Genomic DNA, 14,504 nt, shown 5'->3' with positions numbered 1-14,504 from the left:
TTAAGTTAGTAAACCTCCCATGTCCATCCAGCCACCCAAATTCAATTATAAACACTATGAACACTAGAAAGAATTTTAGAAATATATAATTGAACAAAATCTATTATCATTATCATGCTAATAAAAAAGTAAAAATCAGATGTCATGCCATCTTCTTTTCCTTTCTTATTAACACTTACAAAAAGTACCATGTTATTTCCAAAGTTTATGCAAATAGTACCATCGTAAAACCATGTTTTTGGACATAAAGCATGTTTATGGTTTTCTTTGATGTAGCCATCCATTACCTTTAATATACCATAGTTCTAACAGTAGTTTTTCTTTAGCAAAGTCAAAGTGACTATTAAAGGGTTAGTTCACCCAAAAATGAAAATTCTGTCATCATTTATTCACCCTCACACCATCCCAGATGTGTATGACTTTCTTACTTCTGCTGAATACAAACAAAGATTTTTATCTCAGCCCTGTAGATCCATACAATGCAATTGAAGGGTGATCAGAGCTTTTGTAGCTCAAAAATGACATTAAGGAAACATAAATGTAATCCGTAAGACTCCAGTGGTTAAATCCACATCTTCGGAAGCCATATAATAGATATGGGTGAGAAACATATAAAACATTAAGTCCTTTTTTTACTCTAAATCTCCACTTTCACATCTGAAAGTCACATGTTGTGCTTCTTTAGTCTCGCTTTTACATCTGAATGTGAAAGTTAAAGTGGAGATTTAGAAAAAAGATTTTAAATATTGGTTTCTCATTCTCCATTATATCGCTTCTGAAAGTATGGATTTAAACACTGGAGTCATATGGATTACTTTTATGTTTCCTTTATGTGATTTATGGTGCTACAAATGTCTGATCACCTTTCACTTGGTATGGACCTACAGAACTAAAATATTTTTCTAAAAATCTTTGTGTTCTGCAGAGAAAGAAAGTCATACACATCTGGGATGGCATGAGGGGGTGAGTAAATGATGCGAGAATTTTCATTTTTGGTTGAATTATCCCTTTAAACTATAATTTTCCTCACTGAACATCATATTTCCACTCAAATGCCATTTTATGTAGATTTCTTTATCACAAATTTTTTTTAAATACTTTAAGGACATTTTGGTAGGGAATCCGAATCCTCTAAATTATAGATGAATAAATAGACATCGTTGTGTAGTAATTGTAACAGTAGAGTGATGTGTGTGTGCTATGGTTGTTTCTCTCAGTGGCTCGGGTGCAAGTAAGCCTCCTGTGATCCGCTTCAAGAGGAACAAGCACCACAAAGGCTCCATATATTGCGTGGCCTGGAGTCCTTGTGGTCAGTTACTTGCCACCGGCTCCAATGACAAATACGTCAAAGTGCTGCCTTTCAACCCAGAAACCTGCAATGCTACAGGTTTGAGAGAGAGATTGTGTGCAAGAAGAGTATATAAATCTCAGTAGAATTTAATTGATGAATTAAATGGAGTTTGTTTATATCCACTCTTATTTATGCATTTGCTTACTGTACATTCAAGCTATACACTTTATCAGTATGTGTATTCCCTGGACATTGAACTCTTACCCTTGGCGTTGTTAATGCCATCCTCTAGCAGTTGCACTATAGGAACATATCTTACTTCTGTTTCAGGTCCTGATCTGGAGTTTAGTATGCATGATGGGACAATCAGAGACTTGGCGTTTATGGAGGGTCCTGAGAGTGGAGGAGCAATTTTAATCAGTGCAGGAGCTGGAGATTGTAACATCTACACAACTGACTGCCAGCGAGGACAGGGGTTGCACGCACTGAGCGGACACACAGGTACATACACACCAGCACACAACAATTATACACACTAAACGTTAAAGGGAAAATTAACCCCAAAATTGAATTCACCTTTTTTGAACCCCAAAAGAGTATTTTAGCAGGATTATCAAGGTGGCTAATTTTAATGCAACAATATACAAACACAAACATAAGTGTGTTATGATTATGTCTATCAGGCTCCAGAAAGGATAGAAAAGTACCTTAAAGTTGTCTATATGACTCATGCACTGTATTCCAACAATCACATGCTCATTAATGTTTTTCTAATGTGATTTGTGTGTTCTCAGGTCATATCCTGTCTTTGTACACATGGGGGGGTTGGATGATAGCGTCTGGCTCTCAGGACAAGACTGTGCGTTTCTGGGACCTGCGGGTGCCCAGCTGTGTGAGAGTGGTGGGGACAGCCTTCCACGGCTCAGGTGGGTGCACCTCCCACTGAACACTACACTATTCAAATAACTTTTTCAGTGCTTTCCCTCCGGAAACTACCATTAAACAGCTTCTGGTTTTACATGGTTTCTTTCTGGTCCAAGTTGGTCATTAGTTGGCTTACACTGATCTAGATTGTTGATCAACTAGTCTACTAGCCGGTGGGCAGTATAATGTATGACAATGTATACAATATTTCCTTCACATTTACAGTCAGTTTAACCAGTTTTGGTAAGTGCTGCTGTTGAATTTTAATGGTAAATCTCAGTGCATGTTTGTTCATGCCGTGTGTATATATATATATATATATATATATATGTGTGTGTGTGCCACAGGCAGCCCCGTGGCATCAGTGGCAGTGGACCCAAGTGGGCGTCTACTGGCAGCAGGGCAGGAGGACAGCTCCTGCATGCTGTATGACATCAGAGGCGGACGCATGGTTCAGACATACCAACCGCACACCAGCGATGTCCGATCGGTGCGTTTCTCTCCTGGGGCCCATTACCTGCTCACAGGATCTTACGACAACAAGGTCATCGTCTCTGACCTGCAAGGTGAGTTCTCAGCTGCCCATTAAGTGAATCATAGTCCTGCCTCTGACTCCCTTAATGAAAGCTTGAACTCTTACAAATATTAGGAAACCTAAGCCACTCTCAAAAATGTATGAATGGGTTTGTGTTAGATAACAAAATATCAAAAAGATATTTATTTTAACCTGTTAAAAATGACTGTTTATTGAAGCAAAATGTTTTGCATTACAAGAGTTGAAACCGCCACAGATTATGGTGATAAAATACCTGAAAAATTATAGGTAGGTGAGTAAGACATCAGCTACAATGGTGTACAAGCTTCAATAGAGGCATAAGATATTTATTAATTTTCTTTTAATTAGTCAACCTTCCATTTCGCTGTGGGTTCCATTTGTTCCATGTTACTGGAATTGGTGCTTTTTTAGTGCAATTCTGTCTTTACACTGATCAGCCACCACAACATTAAAACCACTTACAGTTGAAGTGAATAACATTTACAGATCTCAATGCTAAGGAATTTTTCTACTGGCCTTCCTTCTCAGATTTTTACTGGCCCTGCCAAAATTTTCACTGGCCCCAACACCTAAAGGATAAATAGCTGTTTTTACCATCATGGCTTTAAAAATCTTTCCGAAGATAATTATTTTTTACATATTATGTTAGTAAGACTTTTACATATTATGTTAGTAAGACAATGTCCCCCCCCCAAACTGAATCACATTTATAATTTGCAAGATATGATTTACAGTATGCCTTATGTAATCCCATATTACCGTTTTACAGATATAAATTCATAAATACATCATATTAACCTCAGCCATCCTGCCATTTACACACGTGTTTTTAAGCAGAGTTCTGTTGTGCAGATGATGGGTTTTCAGTCACCCGTTTGGTCATGCTGTCATGCAACTTTTGGCCATTTGTAGTGTAGTCACACACAGGATCAAAGATTTAATCACTGAGTTAAAGATGTGATTATTGGCTGAATGTAATAAACATATGAATCCCTGAGAAGAGACTTGCTACCAAATCGGTTGTGACGTTTAATATACATTAGGGAGATATTAGGCCTAATCTGAACACATCCTGATTCACAAAAACAAAAATACCTGTACAGTCCAAAAATGAGAAATGTAGCTGGTGTTTCATGAGGATGATATGAAGTAGACTGTTTTGAATATTCATCTTCTGATAATAGCCATAGTGATCTTGCTTTTTTTTTCATATCAAAGCCATTTTCATGTTGAATTAATGATTACGTTTTGAAACTAACCTAATTAAATGTATACTTACATTTTGGATATTGAGCAGCTGTGATTTCCAGGCACATGTATAACTGGGGTTTAACAAAGTTTATTATGTTTCATTCTGCACTTCAGTGGGAATACAACTAGTGCTCTGTCCCTTTATGAGATCACATGCATGTTAAACAGACTACTATGCACAGAGAGAGATGATGATGAGACATATGCACAGAAAGACATTGATTTTAAGTCCTATAGAAAGAAACTTGATTTCTTGTGTTCCAAAGTGTGGATTACTGCTTTTCACCAACATGTAAAAATGAAAAATGTGGAGATTTCGCACACTATGCACATGGAATGTGCAGGGATAACTTAAAATGTTGCGTAAGACATGCAATCCCGCTACGAAATTCATTAAGTGGATTTTTTTCATTCTATTTTCTACACATTGGTAATAGCTGCTGCCAAGACACTTGGAAAAGAGTGAGGACAGTGCTAGGAGAGTGCTCTCGGTGTCTGCACGATCTTGTGCGTGGGCATGTGAGCATCAAAACTGGACTATGGAACAATGGATGGACAGACAGACAATGGTCTGATAAATCACGTTTTCTTTTAGATCATGTGGACGGCTGGGTGTGTGTGCGTCATTTACCTGGGGAAGAGATGGCAGCAGGATGCACCATGGGAAGAAGGCAGGCCGGCGGAGGCTGTGTGATGCTCTGGGAAATGTTCTGCTGGGAAACCTTCAGTCCTGGCATTCATGTGGATGTTACTTTTACACGTACCACCTACCTAAAGATTGCTGCAGACCATGTACACCCCTTCATGTTAACGGTGTTCCTTGATAGCATGCAGTGGCCTCTCTCGGCAGGATAATGCGCCCTGCCATACTGCAAAAATTGTTCAGTAATAGTTTGAGGAACATGACAAAGAGTTCAAGGTATTGACTTGGCCTCCAAATTCCCCAGATCTCAATCCAATTGAGCATTTATGGGATGTACCAACAAGTCCAATCCTTGGAGGCCCCACCTCACAACTAACAGGACTTGAAGGATCTGCTGCTAACATCTTGGTGCCAGATACCACAGGACACCTTTAGAGGCCTTGTGGAGTCCATGCCTTGATGGGTCAGAGATGTTTTGGCAGCACGAAAGGGACCTACACGATATTAGGCAGGTGGTTTTAATGTTGTGGCTGATCAGTTTATACTGTGAAATGCTTTTTTTGGAAAATGTTACTAAAACGTTGCTACGTATTGTTTGATATTCTTTCCATAAAACAATGCATTTTAACAGGAAAAGAAGAACTGAGTAACATTTCAGCACTTTCAAAAGCTGTGATTAATCACGATTAACAATGTGATTAATTGCAATTAAATATTTGAATCAACTGACAGCACTAATTTTTATACCAAAGCATAAACACTTGCTCTCTGACACTTTCCTCTGTCTGTTAGTTCAGCCTATGGCAGATGAAGTGTTTATTTCGGAAAGCTGCTTGAAAACATGTTTGAATTTTTAAATAGAATTTACATATCGCAGATGTGTATGATTAAATGTTTTATTTATTTTTTTCTCTCCAATTTGGAATCCCCAATTCCCGATGCACTCTTAAGTCCTCGTGGTGGCATAGTTACTCAATCCGGGTGGCGGATGACAAATCCACGCATCTTATCACGTGGCTTGTTGAGCACGTTACCGCGGAGACATAGCACGTGTGGAGGCTTCACGTCATCCACCGCGGCATCCACGCACCCCACCGATAGTGAACCGCATTATAGCGACCACGAGGAGGTTACCCCATGTGACTCTACCCTCCCTAGCAACCTGACCGATTTGGTTGCTTAGGAGACCTTGCTGGAGTCACTCAGCATGCACTGGGATTCGAACTCGTGAACTCCAGGGGTGGTCGTCAGTGTCTTTACTTGCTGAGCTACCCAGGCCCCCTGTGTATGACTTTCTTCTGCAGAACATGAAGTGTTGGCCAGAATTTTGAATCTGATTTTGAAAATCACATAAAGTCAGAATAAAAGTAATCCATAATCCAGTTTTAATCCATGTCTTCTGAAGCGATATGATAGGTGTGGATGAGAAACAGATCAATATTTATGTCCTTTATACTATATATCTCCAACTTTGACCAGCCCCGACCAGTAGGTGGCAATATGCACGGAAAAAATAATAGAATGTGGAAGTGAAAGTGAAGATTTATAGTAAAAAAGCACTTAAATATCGATCTGTTTATCACCCACACAATCATATTGTTTCTACCACCATTCACTTGCATTGTATGGAGCTACAGAGTTGAGATATTCTTCTAAAAATCTAATTTGTGTTCTGCAGAAAAAGAAAGTCATACTTATATGTGATTTTTTTTTTTTTGGGTAACTTTTATTTTACAGTTTACATTTTTTGGTAAATGTCTGTGTGCTTGTGTTACAGGGGACCTGACGAAGCAGCTGCCATTGACAGTAGTGGGAGAACATGCTGATAAGGTGATCCAGTGCAGGTGGCACACACACCACCTCTCCTTTCTGTCCTCCTCCGCTGACCGCACGGTCACACTCTGGACGCAAGCCACATAGAACCAGCTCCAACCACTAGAGGAGGACAATACCTTCACATACACTGCAAAGAGTCTGAAGGAATGGATATGTAAAAATATACATATATGTTTGTGGCACTGTGTAAACAAAGGTGTGTGTGTGCGTTTTGTAATTTGTAATGGCACTGAGCCATATTGGGATCCTGTGCTTTAGTGTGCTTGGCTGTATGCATTATTCCATTTTAGGAATATTTCACCCAAAAAAGAAAATTCTCATCATTTTCTCACCCTCATGCCATTCCAGATGTGTATGTCTTTCTTTTTTCTGCAGAACACAAGCAAAGATTTTTGAAGAATATCTCTACTCTGATAGTCTATACAAATACAATGCAAGTAAATAGTGACAAAAACTTTGAAGCTCCAAAAACCACATAAAAGCAGCATAAAAGTAATCCATATTTAATCCATCTAAAGCTATCACGTTTTGAGCGAAAACAGACCAAAATGTAACTCCTTTTTCCACTATAAATCATTACTCGACTCAACTAAATTTTATTTACACACTAGGTACCAAAGTGCTGTAAATGGCGTTACAAAAAATAAATAAAATCACATACATACAGCTTAAGAATGCAACAAGCATTTAAAACCAATAAAATCAGGATAAGATAAAATGGACCTAGTACATTTTATAATGCAATTAATTCAAAGCTAGGGAAAATAAATACATTTTTAAGGCCCCCTGGAAAGAGAATAGAGATGGAGATGATTTATAGACATCTGCAGTCTCCTTGGCTATCATGATTTCAATCTCAATTATACTTCCTAGCATTAGGAAGTGTAATCGAGCTTGAAATCATGGTCATACCTAGAGATTGTAATGGCAAGATGTACACTGAAAAAGTTATATTTTGGTCTTACCCAAAACCAATTGGATCAATTTAGGAGACATGGATTAAACCACTGAAGTCTTCTGGATTATTTTTATGCTGCCTTAATGTGCTTTTTGGGCTTCAAAGTTTTGGTCACCATTCACTTGAATTGTATGGACCTACAGAGCTGAGATAGTCTTTTAAATATATTTGTGTTCTGCAGAAGAAAGTAAGTCATACACATCAAAGATGGTGTAAGGGATTGAGAGATATGAGACTTTTATCTTATTCCTCCACAAATATTCCTCTACACATATACCGTGGCCTTTCTTGGATTTTTAAGCATCTCTGTGTCCACACTGCATTAACGTCCACTTCAAAGCACATCCACACTTGGCTTTTTAAATCCAGCCTTTGGAAACACATGCTGATATTTAGAGTCCTGCTGTATTATCTATTTAAGCTAATCATTTTAATGTACGATATGCCCGCTAAATGCAAACAGTGTAAATTGAACATGTTTGAGTGGCAGGTGTATCCAGTTTCCAAAGCTTGTGTTTGGCTGAAAAATTAACATTATATGAACTCCTGCAAACACTGTATCAAAATTCAGATGTTTGCTGTGCAAGTATCAGAAGCAACGTCAATGTAATCTGTCTTTGTAAATGCTGTCAAGTAAGTCTGTTATTTAAAGCGGTTTATGTTTTAATCTCACTGTTTTTGCTTGAAAGTGTTTGCAGCCCTGGTGAATGCCTCTTAAATGAATGCCATCAAAGTATTTTAAATGTAGATTTGTGAAGGGAATCTGTGTCCTATAAAGACTTCAATTTATACATAGTGCTAAAGGCACATTCAATTAAATGTTTTTGGGCATTGGCGCATTGCTCTGCTAAACATTGTGTGAAATCTTTGGCATTTGATACTATGATCTTGCACTTTTTGTTTCTTATATTCCTGTCGTATTTTAAATTGCACTTTGTTTTTAGTTGTCTAAGTTGTATATTTTGTAATAATAATGTAGATTTTATTATTTAATCCCACTATGTTTTATTGTTACAAATAGGTTTTCAATTAAAGTCAGACTAATATTTTGACATATTTGAAGCATTAATGGTGATAAAACAACTCTCACTAAAGTCAAATGTAGCGAAATATTGTGTTATTTCGGTTTCCTTTCTTAAATCATACTTTGATAAAGGGACTACTATGGTAAAGGCCCATGGGAAATGTCTGCTGCTGTTGTGTAGAATAAAATCTTGCAGTCCTTCTCTACTACTGCTCAATTCATCTGGGTAGATGTATGAACTCAAATTCTAGAAACATGGTCACACTAGCCTTTTTACCTCTTGTTAATACTGTACAAATTCCCACTGGTAAGTAGAATCAGTGTTTATGATGTTGTTTTGGCGAAGCCAACATACTGTTGTTCTACAAACTATGTTTCTGTTTTTTTGGTTTTTTCAAAATTTTAAATATCCCATATAATAACATTAATGGAATGTGTAAATGGGCCAACAGAATGCTCCTTAATTCAAACTCCAACTGTAAAATATTCTAATGTAAACAAACCCGCAAAATGGTATCTCTCTCTCTCTCTCTCCAGTATCTATTTATATGATGGTTTATCTGACTATAATTCAAATTTAAAATGGCTATATTAGCATGACTATATAATACAATATTGCCAAATCAGAGGTTGTATGTAAAAAAAATAAAATAAAACAATCAATAGTTTAATGAAAGTTAACCAACAGCATATAAAATTCCTGAATGGCAGAAGATCACAGTGTTGATATAAAAGTGCAGATCACTAACATGTTTACATACTGTACAGTATATTCACACACATACATGCATTGAGGATCACTGTGGTGAACAACTGGGTGACATACTGGGGTAATATACATAAAATATTTTCACCCACTGTCTCTCAGGCTGTGGCATGTTAAAACGTATATATGTAACAGTTTGACTATCTATCTAGCTAGCTGACTGTTTGTCTTAATGTAAGGTCTGTATATCCTTCAAAATTTTAAAACAAGTTTAAACATTCGAACAAGCCAAAATCATACCTTGACAAACTTTACCTATCTAGTTAGTCATTACAGTAGAAAGCTCTGTGTAAAAATGGTAAAAACTTTGTCTTTTGTTAAACATAAAATGTGTTAATTGGACTTTATATTTTATTCATATATTTACTTGCAAATAGCATTGTTTCTTAACGCATAGGAGAGAGCAGGGGCTAGTTGTCACACAGAGAAATGGTCACAAGTGCTATATCTCAGTAACTGTAAGGTTTTTTGTCCAGTTACACAGTTTGGTTCTCTCTAGCAGTGGTTTTGAATATTTCAAACACCCAGTTTAAAACCCTTCTGAATTAGAATTTGTCCTCCCAAATAAAATTCCTATATATGATCATATTTTTTACTATAGCTGTGTTTGCAATCAAACCCAATAAACCACACTAGCATACATTCAGGCAGGGGTCAACTATACTTCAGAAATGTGAACTCAGGGCAAGTTGTCACATGTTATTAAAAGTTATAACTTCAGAAAATGTATTAATTACAATATCTGTTGACCAAAACAGTGGTTTGATCTTTTTTTTTTTTCTTTTTTTCTAGGTAATCTTTTACATTTTCTCTTTAATAAATAATGGCATTTCATTAGCTTATTTGTAGTGCCATCTTTTATTTTTAACTTGAATGAAAACGAGGCTGTGAGGGAAAGACTTTAATGGCATGCCGATAAAAAGCCACATAAACCTCCTAGGCCACATCTGATTTTCCACAACTCGTGTTGTCTGGAGTTTTTTGTCTGCTAAATGTTCTTGGAAGGATGTTTTTCGATGTTTTGCCCGTGGAACGATCCAAAAACACTAAACTACTGTACAGCCCATTGAAGAGATTAAGTCCATCCCTCACAGCCTTGTTGTCATTCACGTCAAATACCAAGGATGGCGCTAGCATGAATAAAGTCTTGACAAGTTACCCTATGTGTTTGGTCAACATGCCCCACAAAAGGTCAACGTGTGATCAATGAGCTGTATCTTTTCTCTGTGCAACAATAATAGAATGCACTTGCTTTTTTGTAGACAAAACTTAAAGGTATGTGGCTATGCAGAAACTGACTTTCAAAATTAAACCTGAGAAATAAACAGCCCTGGGCACAGCCGATGAATTCAGATATCGACCCTTTGTTTCTTTTGATCATCTGAAATCCTCAGGGGTAAAATGTTCACTGCACACCCTCTAATATTTCAGAGAATGTAGGGGTGTACTGATATCCAGGTTCAGCGCAATAAGCCAGAGCTTCAATCGCTCATGATCGTGTATAGGAAATCGATGAAAACTTTATATTTTTCCAGGCGTGCATTTTCTTTGGGGTTTCTGAAGGTTGAAGCATCCAGGATACACACACAAAACGACCATTTTGAACAACACATTTATACAAATACAAATCTTCAGCAAAGACAATTATACCTTTGTAAAGCACTTGATGCTCTTCCTTCCTCCTCGTGATGCGTGACCTTACCAACGAGCTTACGTCATCCCTCTCATGACTGTTTTTAAGACTAAATGTAAAATGAGTTAAAATAATTTGTAATGCTATGTTGATTTAACTTAAAACTTTAAAGCAGCAGTTAAACTTTTTTTTTTAAGTTGAAGTTCATGGAGATTTTTTTTACAGTGCGTCTTAAATAATTTACAATAAACAATACAATTATGCTTCAGGTGAATTTAATATTATTCTGTATTAGCTATGTGTCTTATACATTAAGAGACTGCCTATTTCATAGTGAATTTTCAAAACTTATCCTCTAAAATAGTTTAAAATGGCTTTCCAATTATCAAGATATTTTAATACAATTTATTAAATTTTCCATTGTCTTTGATAGACTGTGAAAGATTATATAGAAAGATACGTTTAAGTTGCACTCAATGAACTTCAAGGCTCTCCTTAATTAAGAACGTTTTTACGAACTACAATGCTTTTGTGAAACACGCCTCACACCCTGTCTACACTGGATGCAAGCGGCGCGGCGCGTCGCGTCAAAAACAATAGAACCCCATTATATTCATTGATGCTGTCTACACTGGAACCGTCCATCGTCGCGCTGACAATAAACGCATGTCACGTTCCATTTTAGGCAGCACACGCAAGCGCTACAACACAACTTAAAAGATTTAGAACAGTGGTATTAAATTAAGGCTCCAAGAGGTCCAGTCTGGACATATCCTTCCCATCAAAGGTCCAGTTAAAACAACGTTCACAGTGGCAGTGAAGTTGAAGCAGGGCTGGGCTGGACTGGGAAGAGAAATAGGCCTGGGATTTTTTCATGGCAACTCTTGTTCTGCATATCGCGGCGCCGTTTTGTGCTCCGTTAAGCATAACGGTGCCCGCTCGGTTCTCCTGCTGTGAAATTGCTGTGGTAGTTTTTGTTGTTATTTAGTGTTTTGGGAGAAAATAAAAATTAGCCATTTTACTCCGTTGTACCCTATTGTTCGCACTGTTCGCGCTTTAATTAGTGCAAGTTTCAGATAAGTTTGCCCAAATTGCTGATCTGTCAAAAAAAAGACAACCTGCCCCGTGTGAGGATCGAACTCACGACCTTCAGATTATGAGACTGACGCGCTACCTACTGCGCTAACGAGGCTAATATCGAAGTTGGTGGGAGCATTTGTATTGTTCCTTCTGATTGGCTGATAACCACAGCAAATTTAATTTCGGCTATTGTCATTGGTTGTTAATCTTTCCGAATAGCTTACAACCCATTGTTTTTGTCGCAGACATGCATGAATTTGTTAGAGGTTTCGAAGTCTGTTGTTTTTTTTTGTTTTGTTTTGGTGAGTTGTCTCCCTCTGGTGGACAGTTTGCTCAATCTAACTCAAGCCAAATGATTTAAATGCATGTAATTAATAAAGTTGTCTAATATAAGGCTATGTATCACATGCACATCAATAGATCTTGTAGCCTAATTAAACGTTATACTGTGTTAGCTTCGTGTTTTGTTAATTTAGACCCATCACGTCGCATGCGCAGACTGCTGAGACTGTCTATTCAAAACAATTTTAAAATCAGCATTATGACAAAAATACTGTCGATTGATCTTAACTTGAACCCGGCATATTCATTTTAAGACAGAGGTGATAGAGCACATTGGCTGTGTCCAAAACCTAAAGAAAATGACCTTTTCAGGCACTATAGGTAGTCGTAATGTAGGGTGTGTGCTATTTTCCCAGAGTGAATGTGTTTCTGTTTTCCTGTGTTTTGGCTTTTTTTCTGTTAGTAATTGGTAAACTATTTGCAAAATGGAAAAAGTACTTTTTGCCATATTGACCCATGGAAATACTGTGATTTAGGGACATATCAAAGTACTACTATCCAACACCATCAGATCTATGTTTTAGTAGCCTAATCCTTTGTTTGTTTGTTTGTTTGTTTGTTTGTTTGTTTTGGACATAATAGTACTATTGTAACCCTGTACATGCTCTCTCTCTCTACCTAATGTTTACAGTGTCCCTCTAATTAAATATGTGTATATCATAGTAAAAAAAATAGAGGTGGAGTGGTGTTGGTGCAGTGGTCTAAAGCACATAACTGGTAAACTGGTCATCAGAAGGTCGCTGGTTCTATCCCCACAGCCATCACCATTGTGTCCTTGAGCAAGGCACTTAAAGGGTAACTAAACCCTAAACCAACTTTTTTTAGTTAATGATCTGTAAGCATGGGGCTTTATTAGTACTGGTCATTGATTCAAGTAATTTTTTTGACATTTGTGTATAAAGTGTTTTAATTCCACAATATATGGCGTAAAAACGTCTGAGTGCTGCCTTCTTCAGGTTGAACGGTGGCTACTGCAGTTGAATTGTCCTATTGGCTGTTGCGGTACTTCGTGACGTAAGCGGTGACAGCTGACGTAAGCAGGTTCCAGCTCACCACGCCAGATACATGTACATGTCGTCTTGCGACCGTGTGAGGAATAATAATAACAGAGTCTGACAGCAGCTGTCAATTAATCCGAGTCTCTGTGTGTGTGTCTCTCTCTCTCTCTCACTCTGTCACTCACGCAGGTTGTACCGCCCTAATTGAACGTGTCAGTAACGTGCCCCGTGGTTGGTCAGGATGGAACTGCGCGACTTTTAAAAGAAAGGAAGGAAGGTGGATCTGGAGAGTGATATTGGAATGTTGTTTATTGCGTGTCTTTGTTGTGTTTGTAGGAAAGAGAATTAAGTCTGTGTAGTGACTTTTATAAGTAGGCCTACTGTGTTACTTATTTTTCTCTCACCTTATTCCCCTTGATTTGTTCTTTTTCCATTTCTGTTAAGTTTTCTGTACAAGGTTTTTCTTTTAACACTCAACGTGGTTGAGTGTTTTTGTTGGTTATTATAATTATTGTAAATGTCACTGCGTTTCAGCATGGAAGCCATAGGGGTTGGGGTGCCATTTTTTTCTTTATTGTGAACATTATATTTTCTCTTGTTTTTTGGCTAGTAAGGGAGTCAGTTTAGTCTCTGTATTTTGTTGAAATGTTTCTTTGTTTTGATAGGATAATCATTTTCTCTAAAACTAGGTAGTTTTAGTTTTGTTTGTTATTTTGGCTCTGACCCAACCCTGAAATTAATTTGCTTCCTTTTGCTGTCTTGTGCTGATCGTATCAGTTTGAACAACTTGTTTCAAAATAATAAAAAGAAAGAAATAAGAAGTCCAGGTGTAACAACTTTATTTATGTTATTTTCTCGGACCCTAGACCTGGGACATAACACAAGGTCAAAAACATTTATTGAATATTAATGGAGCAACATCATTTTTGTGAAAAGAAATCATCACAGAAGGTTGTTTCGATTCAAATTCAGTATTAAAAATAAAAAAGGATGTGAGGGATCCTTTCACCCCACACTTGGGTTAAAAGCCCCTAGGGGGTTTAAAGTGATATCGTGTAGATACTCAGGCAATAGTTATAGGGATCCATTTGTCATCTAATGCAAATAAGTTTGAGACAGCAAGGTGCTGTCAGGTGCAAGTGACAAGTTAAGATTAAGCTTGCTCAAAAGAACTACTTCAGAAAAAAGTCAAAAATGTCCTG

The 14,504-nt window shown here is 37.4% G+C and overlaps 1 protein-coding gene and 1 non-coding gene across 2 annotated transcripts in view; one reads left to right on the top strand and one right to left on the bottom strand.

Annotated features, from left to right (window-relative positions):
• The window catches only part of wdr47a (WD repeat domain 47a), a 31,930-nt gene extending 23,250 nt beyond the window's left edge, over window positions 1-8,680 (top strand). Inside the window, exons 11-15 of the mRNA XM_052129242.1 lie at window positions 1,218-1,387; window positions 1,622-1,792; window positions 2,086-2,217; window positions 2,563-2,781; window positions 6,443-8,680. Coding sequence (XP_051985202.1) covers window positions 1,218-1,387; window positions 1,622-1,792; window positions 2,086-2,217; window positions 2,563-2,781; window positions 6,443-6,585 — 835 coding nt within the window. The 3' untranslated portion in view covers window positions 6,586-8,680. The remainder of the gene's footprint in view (window positions 1-1,217; window positions 1,388-1,621; window positions 1,793-2,085; window positions 2,218-2,562; window positions 2,782-6,442) is intronic.
• A 3,321-nt stretch (window positions 8,681-12,001) lies between these two features.
• trnam-cau (transfer RNA methionine (anticodon CAU)) lies at window positions 12,002-12,074 on the bottom strand. Its single transcript has one exon. It is a non-coding gene; the product is annotated as a tRNA-Met (tRNA).
• Window positions 12,075-14,504: the final 2,430 nt, after the last annotated feature.

The sequence above is a fragment of the Xyrauchen texanus genome, chromosome 6 (genome assembly GCF_025860055.1).
Source record: "Xyrauchen texanus isolate HMW12.3.18 chromosome 6, RBS_HiC_50CHRs, whole genome shotgun sequence".
In the NCBI taxonomy this organism is placed as follows: Eukaryota; Metazoa; Chordata; class Actinopteri; order Cypriniformes; family Catostomidae; genus Xyrauchen; species Xyrauchen texanus.
Note: the sequence above shows the minus strand (reverse complement) of the source record. Positions and strands in the feature narration are given on the sequence as shown.